This window comes from Stylophora pistillata, chromosome 2 (assembly GCF_964205215.1).
Source record: "Stylophora pistillata chromosome 2, jaStyPist1.2, whole genome shotgun sequence".
Classification (NCBI taxonomy): domain Eukaryota; kingdom Metazoa; phylum Cnidaria; class Anthozoa; order Scleractinia; family Pocilloporidae; genus Stylophora; species Stylophora pistillata.
Window position 1 is genome coordinate 58,043,758 of NC_142520.1, and position 18,028 is coordinate 58,061,785.

General features: G+C 37.0%; 1 protein-coding gene and 1 pseudogene across 6 annotated transcripts in view; both read left to right on the top strand.

Moving 5' to 3' along the window:
* Nucleotides 1-15,336, top strand: part of LOC111331020 (adhesion G protein-coupled receptor D1-like) — a 15,631-nt gene extending 295 nt beyond the window's left edge. Inside the window, exons 1-23 of one of the 6 annotated variants that reach the window (XM_088748823.1) lie at nucleotides 1-756; nucleotides 856-1,088; nucleotides 1,269-1,331; nucleotides 3,700-3,767; nucleotides 6,236-6,425; nucleotides 6,578-6,783; nucleotides 7,493-8,050; nucleotides 8,982-9,154; nucleotides 9,694-9,756; nucleotides 9,880-10,072; nucleotides 10,862-11,002; nucleotides 11,315-11,390; nucleotides 11,550-11,661; nucleotides 12,002-12,054; nucleotides 12,172-12,310; nucleotides 12,461-12,564; nucleotides 12,669-12,771; nucleotides 13,002-13,152; nucleotides 13,384-13,468; nucleotides 13,738-13,804; nucleotides 14,040-14,116; nucleotides 14,205-14,331; nucleotides 14,741-15,336. The exon at nucleotides 1-756 is cut by the window's left edge and continues 286 nt beyond it. In XM_088748823.1, coding sequence (XP_088604949.1) covers nucleotides 3,707-3,767; nucleotides 6,236-6,425; nucleotides 6,578-6,783; nucleotides 7,493-8,050; nucleotides 8,982-9,154; nucleotides 9,694-9,756; nucleotides 9,880-10,072; nucleotides 10,862-11,002; nucleotides 11,315-11,390; nucleotides 11,550-11,661; nucleotides 12,002-12,054; nucleotides 12,172-12,310; nucleotides 12,461-12,564; nucleotides 12,669-12,771; nucleotides 13,002-13,152; nucleotides 13,384-13,468; nucleotides 13,738-13,804; nucleotides 14,040-14,116; nucleotides 14,205-14,331; nucleotides 14,741-15,019 — 2,958 coding nt within the window. In that variant the 5' untranslated portion in view covers nucleotides 1-756; nucleotides 856-1,088; nucleotides 1,269-1,331; nucleotides 3,700-3,706 and the 3' untranslated portion in view covers nucleotides 15,020-15,336. The other 5 variants (XM_088748828.1, XM_088748824.1, XM_088748826.1 and 2 more) reach the window with 5 other exon arrangements.
* LOC148740617 (uncharacterized) overlaps nucleotides 1-18,028 on the top strand; it is a 1,045,961-nt pseudogene that overhangs the window by 452,339 nt on the left and 575,594 nt on the right.

Below are 18,028 nucleotides of genomic sequence, written 5' to 3' on the forward strand. Positions count from 1 at the left end.
CTGACATATCTTTGTTCGTGAAACGAAACCGAGAGAAATGATCATAAAAAGCGTTCAAAGTTTTCAGAAAGGCCTGAAAAGTCGTTTTTATGCTCGTAATGATTCAGTAGACATCGGTGTGATAAAACAGATAATAAATTTTAGTTACGATGACTTTTACAGACCAAGAAACATTTAGTTGATAAAATATTAGAATCAATTCCAAACTGCAGGTGACCAGAATTAAAGAAATCGGCCAGGTGACAGGTAATGCATGTCTTTATGAAATACACTTACATAGACGATCATATATAGTAATGTTTAGTCATACTCATCACCTTCAATTTTCCTATTTTGCACAACGCGGGATTAAAAATGGGGATTGTTAGAAAAAGATGATCTGGTCTCTGGATTAAACTCTGTCACAAAAGCAATCGAAAAGAAAAATAAGCTAGTGCTCTATCTTGCTTAATGTCACCGGAGGAACAAACATTGTTCCATTGAAAGAGTTTCTCTTCTGACTAATTAAGAAACGCCCTTCATCTATAACTTACACAATCAAGGGATTGGCTTTGATGCAACCTCACTTGGCTCCAATCATGTCAATACAGCTGTCATTGGTGGTTCGGACGAAAAAATACATAATACGACAAGTGCTTTCAGACATAATTAACACAGTTTTGGTAGAATTTGTTTGAGTCGGAGGCACAGTTGTTTCATGCGATTAAAAGAGATTGTTTTTCGAATAAGCCGTATGCACCGCTTGAAGCGAAAAAGGTAGGTGGATATAATGGATTACTGTGACGTTTAAAAGCTAGAAATTGAAAACACTACTAAGCTACGAATCTATTAATTATGTACGTATATTTACACTAGGTTGTTGTTCGCTAATCTACACATTGCTGGGATGAACGAGTGCTGGAAACGGTTCGTGCGTACACGAGGAAGGTCTTGTACATAGACAACTCGTAATAAACCAATCATAAACTTTGAGTGAATAAGCAGGTAGAAATGCAGTGGGATGATTCATAGCTCAAAACCAAAGATGAAGTGGTAACAGTAAAATTCATAAATATTTTCCGAAGGAAAGAGAATTAATGCGGAGGCAGGTAAATATATACAACCATGAAGTCATCTAATTTATACCAATTAAACCAATGCTGATCGACCCCTTTGCATTTGTCTTAAGGATCAATTATACAACCTGCTTCTATTCGGAGCTTAGGAATATACATCTACATTTTATTAAGAATCACTTGTCATAGGTGACATCATTCTCTTTTCAACAGTGTCCCATATCGTCAAACACCCGGAAATATCATCAGCAGTGCAAACGCGAACCGGTCAGAACGGTAGGTGTTGACTAAGATAATCTTGGATAAATTATTGGACATCTAAGAGGGTAGCGTCCGCACCGTTTCAGAAAATTCCCACCGCCTGCTTCTCATCATTTCCCATTTTATGAAGTTTTTGACCGATTCATTCGCCGCTTGCCGTCCTGAAATTTTAATTCATACACTGCTGTAACTGTTTTTTCTTAATAGCAACTAGAATAACTTTGCTGCAAAAGCACTTCCCTTTTAAAACCTTTCTGTATATATACACAACATTTCTTTGCAATGAACGAACATAGACCCTTACTGTCAGAGATAAAAAACGTCATTGGCTGACCGAGCCAATCAGACAGCGGAATAAGCTGTGGAGTGTTCCAAAATCGATGAACGCTTTATGGATGAAAGCGTCTTTGTAACGAGATACAGGGAAACGATAAGATCTTCTGCTTAACATTTGTAAGTAAGAAGAGACTCATGTGCAATCAAGCTAACAAAATTAGTCCAAAATAAGGAAGCGAAGGTATGTAATTTCATAGCAAGTATCATGGTAAACGACTGAGTGGAGCGACTGGATCTCAATGATTGAAGGTGTAGAATCTCTTCAATTATTGAAGAAAAGCTTTTAGCATCGACTGGGCAATCAAAGAAGTAAGTTTGTCGTTTGAAAAAAAATTTCAACATAGGTAAAGTTCATTAGTGAAATTTATCCCATGCACGATACAGAGAAACACATATACAAGTTCATGTACTGCATCGACCTGGGTAGATGATTTGGCAATATTTTATGAATGTCTACCTGTCGAGCGTACTAAAGTCACTGTGATCAAACTTTCGCATCCACGAGATTGAATAGGGAAACACATAATAATTGGCTTTATCTTACAAAATGTCAGATGTATTTGCACTAAATTATTAACTCAACCTTGATCAATAGAGCAGTTGTGAGTTATAGAGATTCTATACCAGAGTCAGGAGTTGCGAATGACAAGATACAAAAACCTAACGAGAAATCCTTGAGTTTATTTTATTTCGTGAGTACGACGATCTGCTCGTTGGAGTTTGTATTAGTGCCGATGAACGATTGCGAAAAGCAATTTGGTCAAAACAGTGCTGATGCTGTTGTATTCTATAAAGGAACGAAGCCAACGTTATTTTCTTATTGCCATTTCCTGTTTTAATGGTGAGGTGGATTAAACACTTAGTATTACTTAACTTTTAGTAGGTAACAAGAGTATTATGTATGTATCAGAGAAACAGAGCGACAATGTATTTCAAGCAGATATGGGAAAAAGTCTTCCTGGGTTTTAAATTAAAAGAGCGTGCATTTATTCAATCTTCTTGTGTTCGTTAAAATAACCACCGGAGTTGAAAGCAGTTAGCCAATCGTACATTACCGAATATGATTTGTTTGTCTTCCGTCAGTCATGTTTCAGAACACACACAGTTTCTTTTGCGATTAATATAGTGGTGGATTAACGAATCAAACTGCACTTTGGAAAATAGATGCTGAATTTTATTTGAGACTTCGAAGAATGCATCTAAATACAGAACCAAAAGGGATTATATTCAGGATTTTGTACGTTCTGATGAAACACCTAAATAAACAGAGCAAGTGACGTCACCAATTAAATGGCCCTTAGAAGGCAGATGATGTTGAATTGTCTCAATTTTAAATTTTACATTTTTAAGAAATTCATTTCCTAATAAACTGTCTTTATAAGTTGCTACTTGCAGTTTATTTGACGAAACGAAACTACATTTGTCAGCACCTTTCAAATGCTCCCGTGAATATTAAGTTGGTGGGTCATGAACTCTTTAATAGACGGCATTTTTTAGCAAAAGGATAAAATTTAATACATCGTTTAGTTAGCATTTCGTCCCAATTCTAGAATTGCATTATACTTTCTTTTTTTTCAATAGGAAATTTCGCATTATATATTAGATGTAGATTGTTTGTAGAAGAAGGGAAAAGTTCTCATTTCTGGTGTCCCATTACGAGACGTAAGATTGTATGTTAAAAAAAAAGTCAAACAAAAGCAGGATGCAACTATTGACTTACGTCAAAATGACAAAACACGACAGGGGATCTTCGGTAATGGCTGTCAAAACTTATTATTAATCATTTCCTCTCGGTCCTGCTTTGAGCAAATTGTTTGCTTTGACTAAATTTCGATTCCTGTGAAGCTGCTGTCAGCTTAATAGTTGAAGGGCAGGCCTTACATTGCAGTTAGTATAGAAACCTCCTTGTTTTTGTACACGAGAAATCGACTTTCTGTGAAGCTCAGGTTCTCAAGTCATTTCAACAATTCTAAATTTGCAATCTATTTAAATTCTTTGGTGAGAATTCTCGTTTACACTGATCATATGTTTATTTTTCTTTTTGCAGAATTAAAATGAGGACCGCATTTGTTCGAGACTTGATGACTTTTGGCGGTCTGATCATAATTTCAAGCGGTTTGTTTGATGGAAATTTCCTTTCTTTCGTTTTGCTCCATCTGAATAATTTGTAGTAATAATTTTCTCTCCTCCCTCATGGTAGTGAAATAAATCTAAATTGTCTGCTTAGGGCAGTTCGTGAGCCATTGTGTTGTTCTCCCTTTCTTGGGAAAAGTAATCAGTCTTAACACGAAACAACACACTTTCTATAACCATTGTCCGTCCGTGAGGGACCTACGCAAAATTACGGGTTTGCTTCATTACGATGGACCATGCGTCAAGGTATAATAAATATTAAGGTAATAGGCCTTTTACATGTTGTTGTTAATTATTCTGATGTCGCTATGGAAAAATTACTTAACTCAAGTACCTGGAAAAACTATTAACACGTGCAGATCACCTGTACTCCATACACATTATAACTGGGTTATTCATATTCGGTAACATATTCGGTAACATATGATTGGCTACTTGCATACAATACAGTTGTAGAGTTTTTTCTTTGTGACAAATCCTTGATTGCCCTGTTTTAAAGGATAAACGGTGTATCCATGATTGTAATTGTGTATCTAGGTTATGCTTAATGTTCGACATCTCATACGGATGTAGTGCTCTTCAAATTTCAGTTTTAAAGTACCCATAGTTTTTATGTCTGCGTTCAACTATTAATAGCTCAAGCGTTTTTCTTCCTTGAAGATAAATTACAGCATGACTAACAAAATCTAACGGAATATTTAGAATTAGCCGCAACATTGATTTTCTAAAAGCGTTGCATGTATGCACAACTCGTTGATTCTGCAGCTAATAACACACATGCCATCATTTCAGCATGCTAATTGGCTGAGAACGCTTTAATTAATCCCAAACATTGAAGGGAGTTGAAATTGAGTATTGAAGGTTGAAACTGAATTAACTGAGCACGAAAGCGCAAAAAATGGCGGATAGGTGAGGAGGAAGTAACGATGTTTTAATTCAGAGTTTGAGGGAGAATGCTTAAAATAAAAGCGCCCAACCAAATGAAAACGAATGGTTAAATGTCTGGCTTTCAAAACGGACGAGAAAGTATGAACCGCAGGCCCTGAATAGCAATCTTGCACAGTTCTATGCAACAGTTCGTACAAAATACGGGGAAGAATAAGAGCGTGATAGCTTTCGCGTAATGGTTGCCGTTGTCCATTGCTACCTAAGAGAGAAAGAATACAAATTTGCAATAATTCTTGAGAAAGATTTTTAACAGTCTGAGGCAAAATCTGGAGGGAAAAGCACGACAACCCTCGCAACAAGGCGAAGGCAAGTGGCCGATCTCTTACGTCTTCGCTTCAAACCTTCCCCAGCTGCAGTATATAATCAAATTTTTACTTAATTGTCAAAATATCAATGACTATCTAAACGCTATGTAAACTGTATTAATAATGACGATACTGCCTAGTTCCTGGATTATGCTCGAACAACGTCATTATACCAGTCACCTCATTCGGACTATTTTTTCAAGTTACAAAGCGTTTTCCATTCTCCGGTTATTTTCAGTCAGTTGGGGTATCAATTTGGTAACAAACCGCTCCAATAGTAGCTTGCATTTATGCACAGTATGCAGTTTGAACGCATGCAAAGTCATAATTTTTCTAATGTGCATATCCCTTAGTTCGCTTTCAGTGGGAGATTTACTTCACCCAAAAGAACAGAAGAGAGAATAAAACTGATGACTTTGGTCTATTTTGACACAGAGCCTAACCGCTCGAAGAATTTTAGCATTCAAATCAGTTTATTTGATTCGACAGTCAATCATCTCTAATACAGAAACCGGTGAGACAGCAAAGCAGGAGCCTGTATTACGACAAGATATTTTTTAAAAAAGTCATCGTGATGACGTCACTTTTGGGACCACACTGACAGCGATACGGACATCTAAAGCTGTAACTTTTCAGTATCGCGACACACTAATACAGAATGATGAAACGAAATTTTATAATGAGCCCAAACACACAGTACATAGAGAAGGATTTCACAAATATTTTAGTTAGCATTGGAACTAAGACAGCTAATTAAAAAAAACATTTGAATAATCCCACAACTTAGAAGTAGTTATTACCCACAAATAATAGGTAAGATTAGATTGCCACCTGATTACCGGAGTAAACATAATAAAGAGGTTGATTTTGTGTGTTTTTCGTTTTCTGAGATCGAGATTCATCCATGTCCAATACCATGAAGCGTAACGACTCGTAGCCAAGTGGTTACGCCGCAGAGTTTTAAACATTGTTGACGCCATTTTTGTGATCAGTAAAAATTATAGATGATAGAAGATTGAGCATTGCGTTAAATGATACGTCATTTATTATCGTCTATAACCTTATAGACAGTAGGTCTCGAACCGTAAGCGAGCGAGCATTTGTAATGTTGTTGTACAAAGTATGTTAGACAAACGTGCCTTGAGAATAAATAAACTGCGAAAAGGAGAATTCCACTTTCTTTTACTGTTCTGACAGGTATTACTGGTGAAAAAGGGTTCACAGTTTACAAAAACAGATTAGATCACACGAATGCGAATAGAGATTGTAATTCAAGTTATAAAAGTCATCTTGCAAAAATCAAGAACCCTCCCGATCTTCAGCTGGCTAAAAATATATCAAATACCACCAATGACGTGAGGTACTGGATAGGTCTCCAGCTTTCGAAGTAAGTCACCACTGTGTAATTATTTAATTATTCATGAACATATAAATGCAGGAGGTAGAGGTGGCGGTGGTCACTGGCTCGGATTTTGTTTTTTTTTTTTGTAGTTAATATGTTACTGCTCCTACAGCTTTTTTAGGGTGTTTTCATTTCAGAGGTAATCACTGGAAATGGGTTGATGAACAAAATCCGGATGAACAATTCGGAGCATTCCGTATGGTAAAAAACCATTCTTATATTGAGGTGAAGAGTGCGTCGAATTCTAACCATACATTCTGCTGCATGGTAACTGATGATCCTAAACTAGAGTGCACTGCAAACTGTACTGAGGAGCACGGCTACATTTGTGAGGGATCCCCAGGTAAGAAGCAACTTCAGCTGTACAGGTTAATCTGATTTAATTACAGGTGCCTTACCATTGAAGTCGGTTTTATATCTTACTAAAATTTTTTATTAAAAACTGGATCATTGGATAATGCAATTGAAGACTTTTTATTGGCTTAGCCATTATGGTATATGAGCCAATATATCATAATCAACAAATATGGTAAGCGTACGCGTCAGCTTAAAATTAAAAGTGAGCTAAAAATTGAATAAAATTTAATAATTTAATTTAACGTTTTTTATAAAACAATTATTCCAATCGCCCTTGTTGGATATGAGATGATTATAGCCAAATCGGCGCTACGCGCCTCGTTGGCTATCTATCATCTCATATCCAACGCGCGCTTGTGGACTAATTGTTAAATCTCATATTAGATTTGTTTCAAGACTCAGAAAAACCAGCCATGTATCAATCGATCACGTACATATGCTAAGCATTTTCCTGAAGAAAGCTAATAGTACGTTAGGTGTGGTTCAATTTATCGGACATATCCAGTTTACCAATTTCTCCAGTCAATCTCCCCTACCTTATATGCTGTTGCTTCAGTTCTGTATGTTCTCTGTCTGCTCCAATGAATTTTGAACTTAACTCTAATTTTTGACTTTACCTTTGATATCACAAGCATTTTAAGAAAAGAATTAGATGTAAGATACTTCATGAAGTGACTTTCTTTCGTTTCCTTCAGTGAATACTCCACTGGTTGACTTGACCTTTGCTCTCTCTGCTACTTCCCCTTCTTCTAAGAATACTTTTACATTCATGAAAAGTACAATCTGCGCCATTATCGACCAGTATGGCATTAACAGAATCCGCTACAGCATTTTTGTCTTTGGTTCTGAAGCTGAAATAAAATTAGGTTTTGTCAACATGCAAAACAAGGACACCTTAACCTCACTCGTCAATAAAATCGAAAAACGTTCTGGAACACCACTCTTGGTGGAGGCTCTAAAAAAAGTCAAATTAGGATTCCAACAGTTCTCTAAGGCTTCCACTGCAATTCGTATTCTTGTTGTAATGGTGGATAACAAGATGGTATTTAGTAACGAGGTTTTAAATGAAGTGTTGACGGATCTGGATAATGAGCGAGTTTTCATCATTGGTGTTGGAGTTGGAGACTTAGTGAACAAGACAGATTTGACAGCAATCACGAAAGAGGAAACACACATAATAAATGTTGGCCTGAATGAATCATCAAATGACCTAGGAGATGAAATCATAGATGTCATACAAAGTTACTTAAAAAGTAGGTCTCTTGCCTTCTCTTCCTCTGAGCTGGCTTCTTATTTGTCATACTCTAAGGTGTGTTAAGATTATCTTTGTTTTCAAAACTCCGTGGTCTCATTAATTCCCCCCTTGGTTTAATGCTTTTGCCATCTATTGTACTTCTAAAGCATTTATACTTCAAGATGTTTGTTTATTTCTTGTTCTTGACCTTGAGCACGGGCTCACTAAAGGGACCCTACCTTCTTATATCTGAGTTTTCATCCTCGTAACATTCATGGGCATGCTCTTTAGTTGTGTCTCACTTAGGGTTGTTTTCCAGTAGTTTTGTTTTACGCAGAACAACTCCGATGAGATTGCAAAATTCTTTACTTTGCTGAAACGTCACAGAACTAAACTTAGGTTAAAAAAAGGCTGCCATAGAAGATATTAAAATCTATTTTAGCTTCTTTGGTTGAGAATTTCATTTTCTATAAGTTGAAAACAATTTATGGGAGATATTTCTGAGTCAACTGATCAGTTTAATTATTTTTTGGCAGCATTGCATTAGTTTTCTAAATAAAGCAACGCCGTTCACCTCAAGCGACATTTCTGAACAAGTAAACGGAAATATCCCTTACTGTATGCTATCCATGTTCATTAGAAATATTTTCACTTTAAATCGTATTGTTCATAACGACCCTTTATAAATACCATTAAAACATTAAAACACAAACGTCCCGTGCGTTACGGGACGTGCCGAGTCAGCTATCACGTGACACTTGCGTGAACAAGGCTGACTCGGCAGTTTCCTGATGAAGGCCGTGTGATATGGCCGAAACGTCGATCGTTCGTCTATAATTTTCCAGTATTTGAATTATTTTCTTTTTATCATATTCTCCACTGGTTGACTGATACAATTCATAGCCACAACAGAGAGAGAGCATTTACTATGTCTATTCGTTTTCTGATAGCTTCAGCGTCATCGACCCCCACTACGTCACTTGCTTCAGAAGTAACAGCAACAGCAACAACCAAGAGTGGAGAAACAGACACCACAACGATTATGGCGTCTAAAACAACCAATATATCAAAGGATTTGTCGACAATTTTCACTCCAACGGTGCCTGAGGATACTCAGGAGAAGGTTATTATCACATTATGGCTTTACTACACAACTGATTTGTCATGTTTCACTGGTTTAACCAAACACTCGTTTGGCAGAGAACCTGATTGTGATGATGGCTTCCACTCATTTTGCCAACAAGTCAGACACAAGACGTCACTGTTCTTTTTGGGACTACGCTTAGATGCAACTTGCTATCACACGGTTACTTCTGGGTTCAACCACGTGGTTTTCTTTTTTCGAAATTATTTTATTTTTACAATTTACCCCTTGAACTGTAACAGAGCACAGAAGAAAACTTTTGTGTAAGCTGATTTCGAGATCAAAATCCAACAAAGCGCAATCGTAAATACCAGGAGGTCTTTTTACCGTTGACGTTACAAATTTATTAATTATGATAAACCGAAAAGATGGCCTACTATTTGAAATGATATTGTATCCTGGTACGTTTCACGGATAGAAGCTTCAACTAACTGTCTAAGCTTTTTAAAAAATGTCCACCACTGGCAAATTACGACATGAAAGTTAATAAGTATGAAATTTAATTTTGTTTGTTTTAGATGGTTGAAAAATATTTCGATAAGGTGAATCAGCTAAGTGTTGGTGACAAGAATTCTCTTCAGGTAAGCCGATATTTCATTACCTTTTGTCAACTGCGTATTGATTTTTCCCTCAATTGTTATCATCTTTATTCTGATTATTGTTGAAATAACTTTTTGATGAGTGTCATGGATTTCCATCTTTAGGCTGTAGTGAACGAGACAGAGCATTTACTTACAGTTTTCCACAAATTCGCAAAGGGAGGAAGTTTAGGCGTAGGAGTGAACTTGTTGGTTGCAGCTCAGCACCTTGAAAATTTTGCCTCGAAATATGCCAAGAAGCATCTGTTGGAAAATGATAACTATAGCTCAACCACAATACTCACTGAAGGGCACCTCGGTGAGTAGTGCCTTTATACATCTCAATCGTAACAAAACATCATATTAAAGGTCATGGTTAAAATGTGATTAGATGTAAGGATTGCTAATAAGCAGGAAAAAGTAATTGCGAGTAGATCCAGAAATCGATGGAATTCGAGCATCAAGTACCAAAAAGTTCGATCAATTTTCTTCCTGTTTCACGGACGACTTTGTAATGTTCGCTATGAACTATGGGAAGATTAGAAAAGAATACCATCATGGCGTCCACGTGTTCCAACCGCTAATTAAAGGGTCGTTGTTAGTCACAGACACCCTGCTTTTACATTTATTAAAAAAATCCAGGATTCATATAAAAATGAAAAACAAAATGAAAATGAAGCCGGAAAACGCAATAATTGATCGAGAGAGACCAACACTCGTGGTCTTAAAATAATTGAGAAGAATATACTACTTTTCTATAACATCAAGAAATGGTGAGATATTCTAGTCTTCTCGGATAGGGACGAATAAATGGAGGTCCCGTCTCCTGCAGGGTTAGGGGGAGGAGACGTTAATTTCCCACGCACGAGATTACTGTGTGATGGATGTCCTCCCCTGGGGTGGGATGGGTGGTTAACAGGGCTCCCGTTGATACCAGTGTTTACTACACTGAATGGGCTATCCTGTATAAAGATAGATGTCTGTCTGTCTGTCAGTTTGCTTCCAACCCTGACATAAATTTCATTTCAAGTGACAATTACTTCGTTACTTTCTTTACCATGGTGGAAGCTTAGAGTACATTTTAGTATTGTTTCTTTTCTTTTGATAGTCATGGAGGTTCAGAATATTAAAGCAGGTTATGAAAAGGAAGTGGTGGTTCCTTCTGACGTTTTCCCACGCCAATCATCTGGTAGTCATAATTTCTCAAGTGGAAGGATCATTTTACCACCAATACTCTTCGAAAAACAGGGTAAGTCTGAATCGTTCGTCCTTCATTATAATTCATTGCTCATATTGGATCTGTAGTGAACATTTTTTAAATTTTCTGCAAGTATACATATTCTTTGATCCTTGAGTGAGTGAGTTGTTAAAAGGCCTCAAAGAGATAAATGTAAATTCGAAAATTTGCCCACGCATAAAATGTTGGGTGTAAAGGGATATTTTGGTAGAGTATGAGCATGCAGTACAGTACCTCCTTTAAAGAAATTCCTTATTTCCCTGGAGAATTTGTTTATCATGTCATCAACAATCCTATCCAATTCAACTATCCTCTTCTTGATAGAAATTGTGGTACTTGGAATAGCTTACCGAGACCTGCACGAGCTTCTTCCAGATGAATCCCAATACCTTCTTGATGGGTATGTATTTAAAGATATGAGGTGCTGGATTCGATAGAAGCTTATTCAATTTCCCAACCTTTTCTTACTTTTCTATTAATTAGTAAGACTATTTAGTTGAGACGTTAAAAAAATATTTACGAATTATTAAGTTTACAACAGAAAACATTTACCTTGCAGAAAGGAAATGGAAAATACTAAACTCCAAACACCAATCATAGCGTGTTCTCTCTCACCGGCCCCGTTATCAGTGCTGGCAGAGAACATAACTATTTCATTTATTTTACAAGAGGTAGGTCTGCAATGTCTCATGCATACCCGAACTCTTGAAAAAAGATTTTCATGTTACATTTGTGTCCTTGTTTGTTTTTTCTTGTGGTTACCATTTCTATACGGTAATGAAAGGAATTTTTCATTAAACTACCAGTAAACGGTAAAATTTCCATCTGAAATGGCCTTTCTGGTGAATTGATGGAGGAGCACCATAAGGCATAATAAATGAAAATACCGCAGAATGCCAGAGCCCATGTCTCCAATACGTAATCTGAAGACTTAATATAGAATATACTTCATGCAGACATCAAAGCATCAGTAAAACTATTTTTTTTTTCCTTTTTTTTCTGTCTTTTAAGCCTATAAAACCCCAGGATAAGTCCTACTGTGTTTTTTGGGACTTTGACATCAGGTACCTTTTCTTAATTCATTTCACAACTTATGTTACATGAAATTTGTTTTTCTGAAAACGAAAATTCTCTCTGACAACTTCGCGGCAACTAATGAAAGATATATTTCCTAAACATAGGACGCGGGTTAATGGCTCCTGGTCAAGCAGAGGATGTTTCCTGATAAATAGAACCGACACCAAAGTTATGTGCAACTGCAATCATCTAACCAACTTTGCAGTTCTTATGCAACTGGGAGAAACCCAAGCGAGTAGCAAAGTAAAGCATAGTTACTCTATCGTCTTATGAACTTTAATTCGTAAGACAGTACATAACTTACCATTTTTGTAGATGTCGTTTTATAACAGTGGAGGTTTTAATCGAATCCAAGTTTTAAGATTGAAGGACTCAGCCTTTTTGCTGTTTTAGATTCCTGAAAGGCATCAATTAGCTTTGGAAATCGTTACTTTTGTTGGCTGTGGACTGTCGCTTCTGGGTGAAGTCCTCACCATCTTAGCTTATCTGGTTTTAATGTAAGTACAAACCCTTTCACTAAGAAGTGCTTCACCAGCCGATGATGTTAGAGATTTAAAAAGATTGATTTTAAAATTTGTTATTATCTTTTTTCTTTGGTAAGGAATCTCAAACAAGAGCAGATTCAGATACGATTCAACCTTGTTGTGGCCATAGCAGTGGCGCAAATTTTTTTTCTAGCTGGAATTGATGCCACGTCAAAACAGGTAACTGAAAACATATCTGGACAATCACATAAACCTTTATTATAGTTGTTAGAATTGTCAGAATTGAATGACGTTTCGTAAATGTTATTAGAGTCAAATGTGATAATTTCTCCAGAAAGGTTGAGATGCAACGTAGATATATGCCCAATGAATCTTTGATAAACGAGGAGGCGAATCGGCGATAAAAATTTTACATTATTGCTGAAATAATTTCTTTTCTTGTTTTACAGGAAGCTTGTATTTTTGTGGCAGTATCTATTCACTATTTCTATCTGGCCGGATTTGCTTGGATGCTTATGGAGGGAGCCTACTTGTATCTCATGGTGGTTAAGGTATACAACGCCGTTGTAAAAATGAAGTTACTCTACGCTTTCTCCTGGGGTACGTATCCAAACCACTACTACAGCAATAATGTTATCCTAAATGCATAAATACAGAAAAATTAAATTAAATGAAAGTTGTACCTAACATGCATAAATCTCGCTTGCATTAACTTAATTGTTCGAGGGACCCATCACATGCACAATGCAGTCCATTGATGTCAAAGGTGAAATAAATGCACAAGTTGTTCATATTCACTGAATATTCATGGAGTAATTCACTATTTTTCAGGATTTCCTCTTCTAATGGTGACTTCATCGATTGTTATCGCCTCTGGCTCTACTGAGGGAATATGGGGCTACGTACATGGTGACTTGTAAGTATTTCAGCAAGCATATTGAAGGCTTGAGATTTTCCTTTTAACGTTTGGGAATACTTTATATTCTAATCTAGCGCTCTATCAGTAACATTGCGAAAGGTTTCGAGGGAGTCTCAGTAATAAAGAACTTGTCAAGTCCATTCGTGCTTCAAATCGACACTCAACGGTAAATGACACTTTAAAAAAGAAAAATATAAACAATTTTCAACATTAAAAATTAATCTTGTGGTTTTGATGTAAAATATATATTTTTTCTTTTCCTACAGCTGCTGGGTTTCATTTTCAAATAGTTTAATTTGGACCTTTGCCGCTCCAGTCCTCGCGGTTTGTCTGGTAAGACTGATGACTTCTGTTAAAGTTTACTCTACTGTTTAGAAAATCTCTCACCAGTATGATTATGGAAAGATTATCCAAAACAGTACTAAAGATATCATTAATATACACATACTGAGATGACTGAACCTGAAATAAGCGACTGCACTTCAAAAAAACTCATGAGAATCAATGCGCTCCAGTAAGTTCTTCTATTGCGGTCGAAATCGTTTGTTCACGTAAATCTTCATTTCAGGTAAACTCCTTTATCCTTTGCCGGGTGGTGTACGAGATGACAAGAATGCACTCTACAAAAGACACCTCTAACGTCAAGTGAGTATGTGTCTACACTGTGCTGACATTTTCTTGTTTTATCTCAGATTAAATGCTTACTTTTTCCCTCAACATTTGATTATTTCAGACAGGGGTTGAAGGCATGCGTGGTGCTGTTTCCTCTTCTGGGCCTGACCTGGGTATTTGGTATTCTCAGCATAACAGATGCGGGTCTGGTATTCCAGTATATCTTCACCATATTGAACTCACTTCAGGTAATAGTTTCAAGCATTACCAACTTCTCAATAGGAGTCTTTAAACAGGATTTCTTGTACACGACAACCACAGACAAAGATTTGTTTTCTTACTGCTGCCTGTTACATACATGCGCGTTCAGTTTGCGATATTTAACGGTAAATGATACACAAGGGCACAGATTGAGCACGCAGCTCAGCGAAGGAGACCTTTTATCTTTTCCTAACCAAATAACTCTTCATCTGAGTCTGATGATGACTCCATCTGTTTAACAAGCTGAGACGACGACTCGAGATGTCTCGCGCTACGTACGGAGACGTCAGTTAGTGTTCAGCAAAAGTCCTTTCCATGACTATTCTCATTCACTGTGCAACACTCATATCCCAGACTCATGCAACCACTCATCCTTCTTAAATTTTATACCTTTAGGGATTCTTCATTTTCGTTATCCATGTCCTGCGAAGCAGTGAAGTACGCGCTGCATATCTTCGCAAGAAACAGAAGTGGGACAATGGTAAGAATTCAACCTTCCCAAGCTCTCGTTCAGTGGCTGACAACTCAAGCGCTTGTTCTGAAAAGCATGACTTGAAAAAAATCCCTCACAGTAAGGAGAGCCCTGATCCAACCTTTAGACGACTTCAGGTGTCTCCCATTAACTCTGACAGGATGGATACAAGAGAAAGCTGCATCACTCCTCTCGGCTCTTAATCTTCGTCTCTCGTTTTCACGAAAATATTCTCATTACAAGCCTTTTCCAAACCTACTGACCTCACGATAATATTAACTGCCGAAGTAAATTACTGACAGTCTTAAAAAAGAAGCAAACCTTGAGATAAAATATACAGCTGGTATGGTACCAAAATTTGTCACTTGACACGTAAAAATCAAATGCAAGTTTCCAATAATTTTGCTTTTCGCAATAGATTTTCATTCTTGTATTTTACAGTTAAGACTAATAGTTTGCGGTTAGTGATTCCAGGAATTAATCATATGTTGTAAATACAGCTCATGTGCATCCTAGAGAATGTGTTTTGTTTCTCTTTACTTTTTCATTAGCTGAAAAGAAGTCTCCTTTGTCTCTATCACCGACAACAGACAGATCGGGCTTTACAAGAATATATCCATATAAGACGAAAACGTAGTATTGACCTGAAAGCCTTGAATGTCCTTGATAGGAGCGTGCGATCGAACACTGAGTAATTGTGAAAGAAATGATCACATAAAACACCTTTCGTATAGTGGTGCTTCTGGTATCGTAGGGCTGAAGTTACCCGGAACTCCAGTGCTCCGGCTTAAAAAATCATCGAAAGGATACGTCCGAAAACCGATTATGTACTGTGATGACTTTGAATTGTTTCAGTGCAGCACAAATACATCGTTTGAAAGATATCATTATAGATAAAGCTTAGTCCTGATGATCTTTAAAGTCTTATTCTGGATTAGTAATGACCTTTCCACATGATTTTGGCCTTGAACTGTGGGTTCCTCCTGCTTCTGCCAGATCTGAGTCTTCTGCGAGGAAGAGAACCTCAGACCTTCGCAAGAACTGAGCTACAGAAGTTATATTGGCGAGACAAGTAAAAAATAGATCATAATATGACTTGCGTTCCGCACATCAATAGGAGCTGCAGGTGAAAGTGTAAAGAAAGATGGTCAACTTTAAAGTCAGTCGTCGTGTACATAAATGACGTAGTTATTCATTTTTCATCGACAACTGATTCTTGTTGATTGTATTAATTCAGTGGCGCATTGCCAGTTGTTCCTACAGGCGAATCTGGAAGAGTTAGTGCGAACAGAACACAAGGTCTATGCGAGGCACCACCCCTCCCCCCAATTCACCCTGGATAGACACTGTACAAAGATAGACCACATCACCGGGCACTACGCGCCCTACTCTTTTCGAGGAGTATGTGGGTTCTTTAACGTCCCACAAATTTAAATCACATATAAGAGCTTGTGAGACGGGACCTCCATTTATCGTCCCTATCCGAGAAGACTAGAAAGTCTAACCGTTTGCAGAAATTATTACAAAGGCAGTACTTTCTACTCAGTTATTTAAAGACCCTGAGTGTTGGTCCGGCCGGATTTGAACTCTCGAACTCCCGCACAATAGTCCGGCGCTATACCAATTGAGCTAACCGGGAGGTGTTAGATATCTTCTTTGATATTAATATTATATTGCGAACAACAAGGAGAAAATTAACTCCCCTTAATTTTCTCTTCGTGCAACGCTTTACAGTTATTATTAAAGAATAAGTAAAAGTACTGTAAGTTCGAGAGCTACAAATTGGCGCTATGTAATTTCATCCAATAAAAACGATTGTGAGTGGCTCTTTAATGTTAATCTTATCTTCGCTCTTAGTTGGATTCACATGTTTACTCTAAATGACACTAACGTCAGGTGACTTCTTTGCATTACAATATCTCTTCAATCTGCAGCTGTTTATCAAGTCAATAAAGCACACTTAACTTATTTTAACAAAGAATATTCCTTGCTAAGGAAATCTCCTTTGTTATTCAATCTGATTCAGGTTTTGAAAATCGAATAAAACCTCTCGGTATTGGCAAGAAATTCGAGATGTGCAATCAAACAGCAGACCTCGATCAAACGGACTCAACGAACTAGTGAAAGTTGCTCGGTAAAATAAATCTCCGAGCCCTCGAAATATCCACCTTTTAAACTCTAAAAAGAATTGAGAGCACGTTATTTTTTCGCTGACTCATGGCGTTGATAGCGCACTAAATTAAAGGTTGCACCTCTAACAGAACCAAAGACTCTAGCAGAACCAAAATTTTAATGTGCCTTGCGTCTGAACTTCCGCACAAATGTGAAAATCGAAAAAGGCAATGAAAAACTAATCAGTTTAAAAGAGAGATCGTGATGTAGTCTACTATTAGGACATTTGTAGCTTGCCAATTATTCAAATGAGTTGTTAATTCGTTACTTTTAGGCATCTGCATTTGAAAGTTAAGCCGATCATGTAACGCACGTATTTTTTTGCATGAAGAGAACACATATGCTCGAAAAGCTACAGGGTGTTAATGTACCAAACTTGCAACGAAACTAATGTTAAGTTTCCCAGAGGACCAGTGCGTTAAGCTACCTGTTGAAGACGATTTAAAAATTCTTTTTTAATCTTATTGAGAGAAAAATTATGTTTTGGCGTGTTCTTCGTTGTTATTAACTTTTGCACATATGCACTGTGTTAATAACATGAGATTCTATCCTTTGATCTTCAATTGAGCTGGGAGGAAAAGTATTTGGGATTTGTTTTTCTAAACGAATTTCTCAATTTTTCAGACTTTTTTTATCTTAACTTCAGTAATTTTCTATGGTTGTAGCCAGTGATATTTAATATTAAACTGGAATATTTGCTTGGAATCAAGACTCGATCGTTTCAATTATCAGCAGAAACAAGTTTGCTTAGAAGCTGCAATATCATAATTTTTGACCATGGAAGAACTTTCGTTGTGAAGAATCCAAAATTAACTGACCACATCAATTTTTTTTAGAGAGAATTTATTTCATTTGCGTCGGCATCGAGTTGATTTTTCTTCCCGCCTGACGTAGTTGTTGTTGTGTTTTTTTTTAATATCCATTAACAAAATAGTTTCCCTTTGTTGCGGATTAATTTTGTTCCTTTCCGAACGAGTGCCATAAATTACTGAGGCAGGTGAAAACTCGTATTCCTGAATTTACTCGTTCATTAGGGAAGA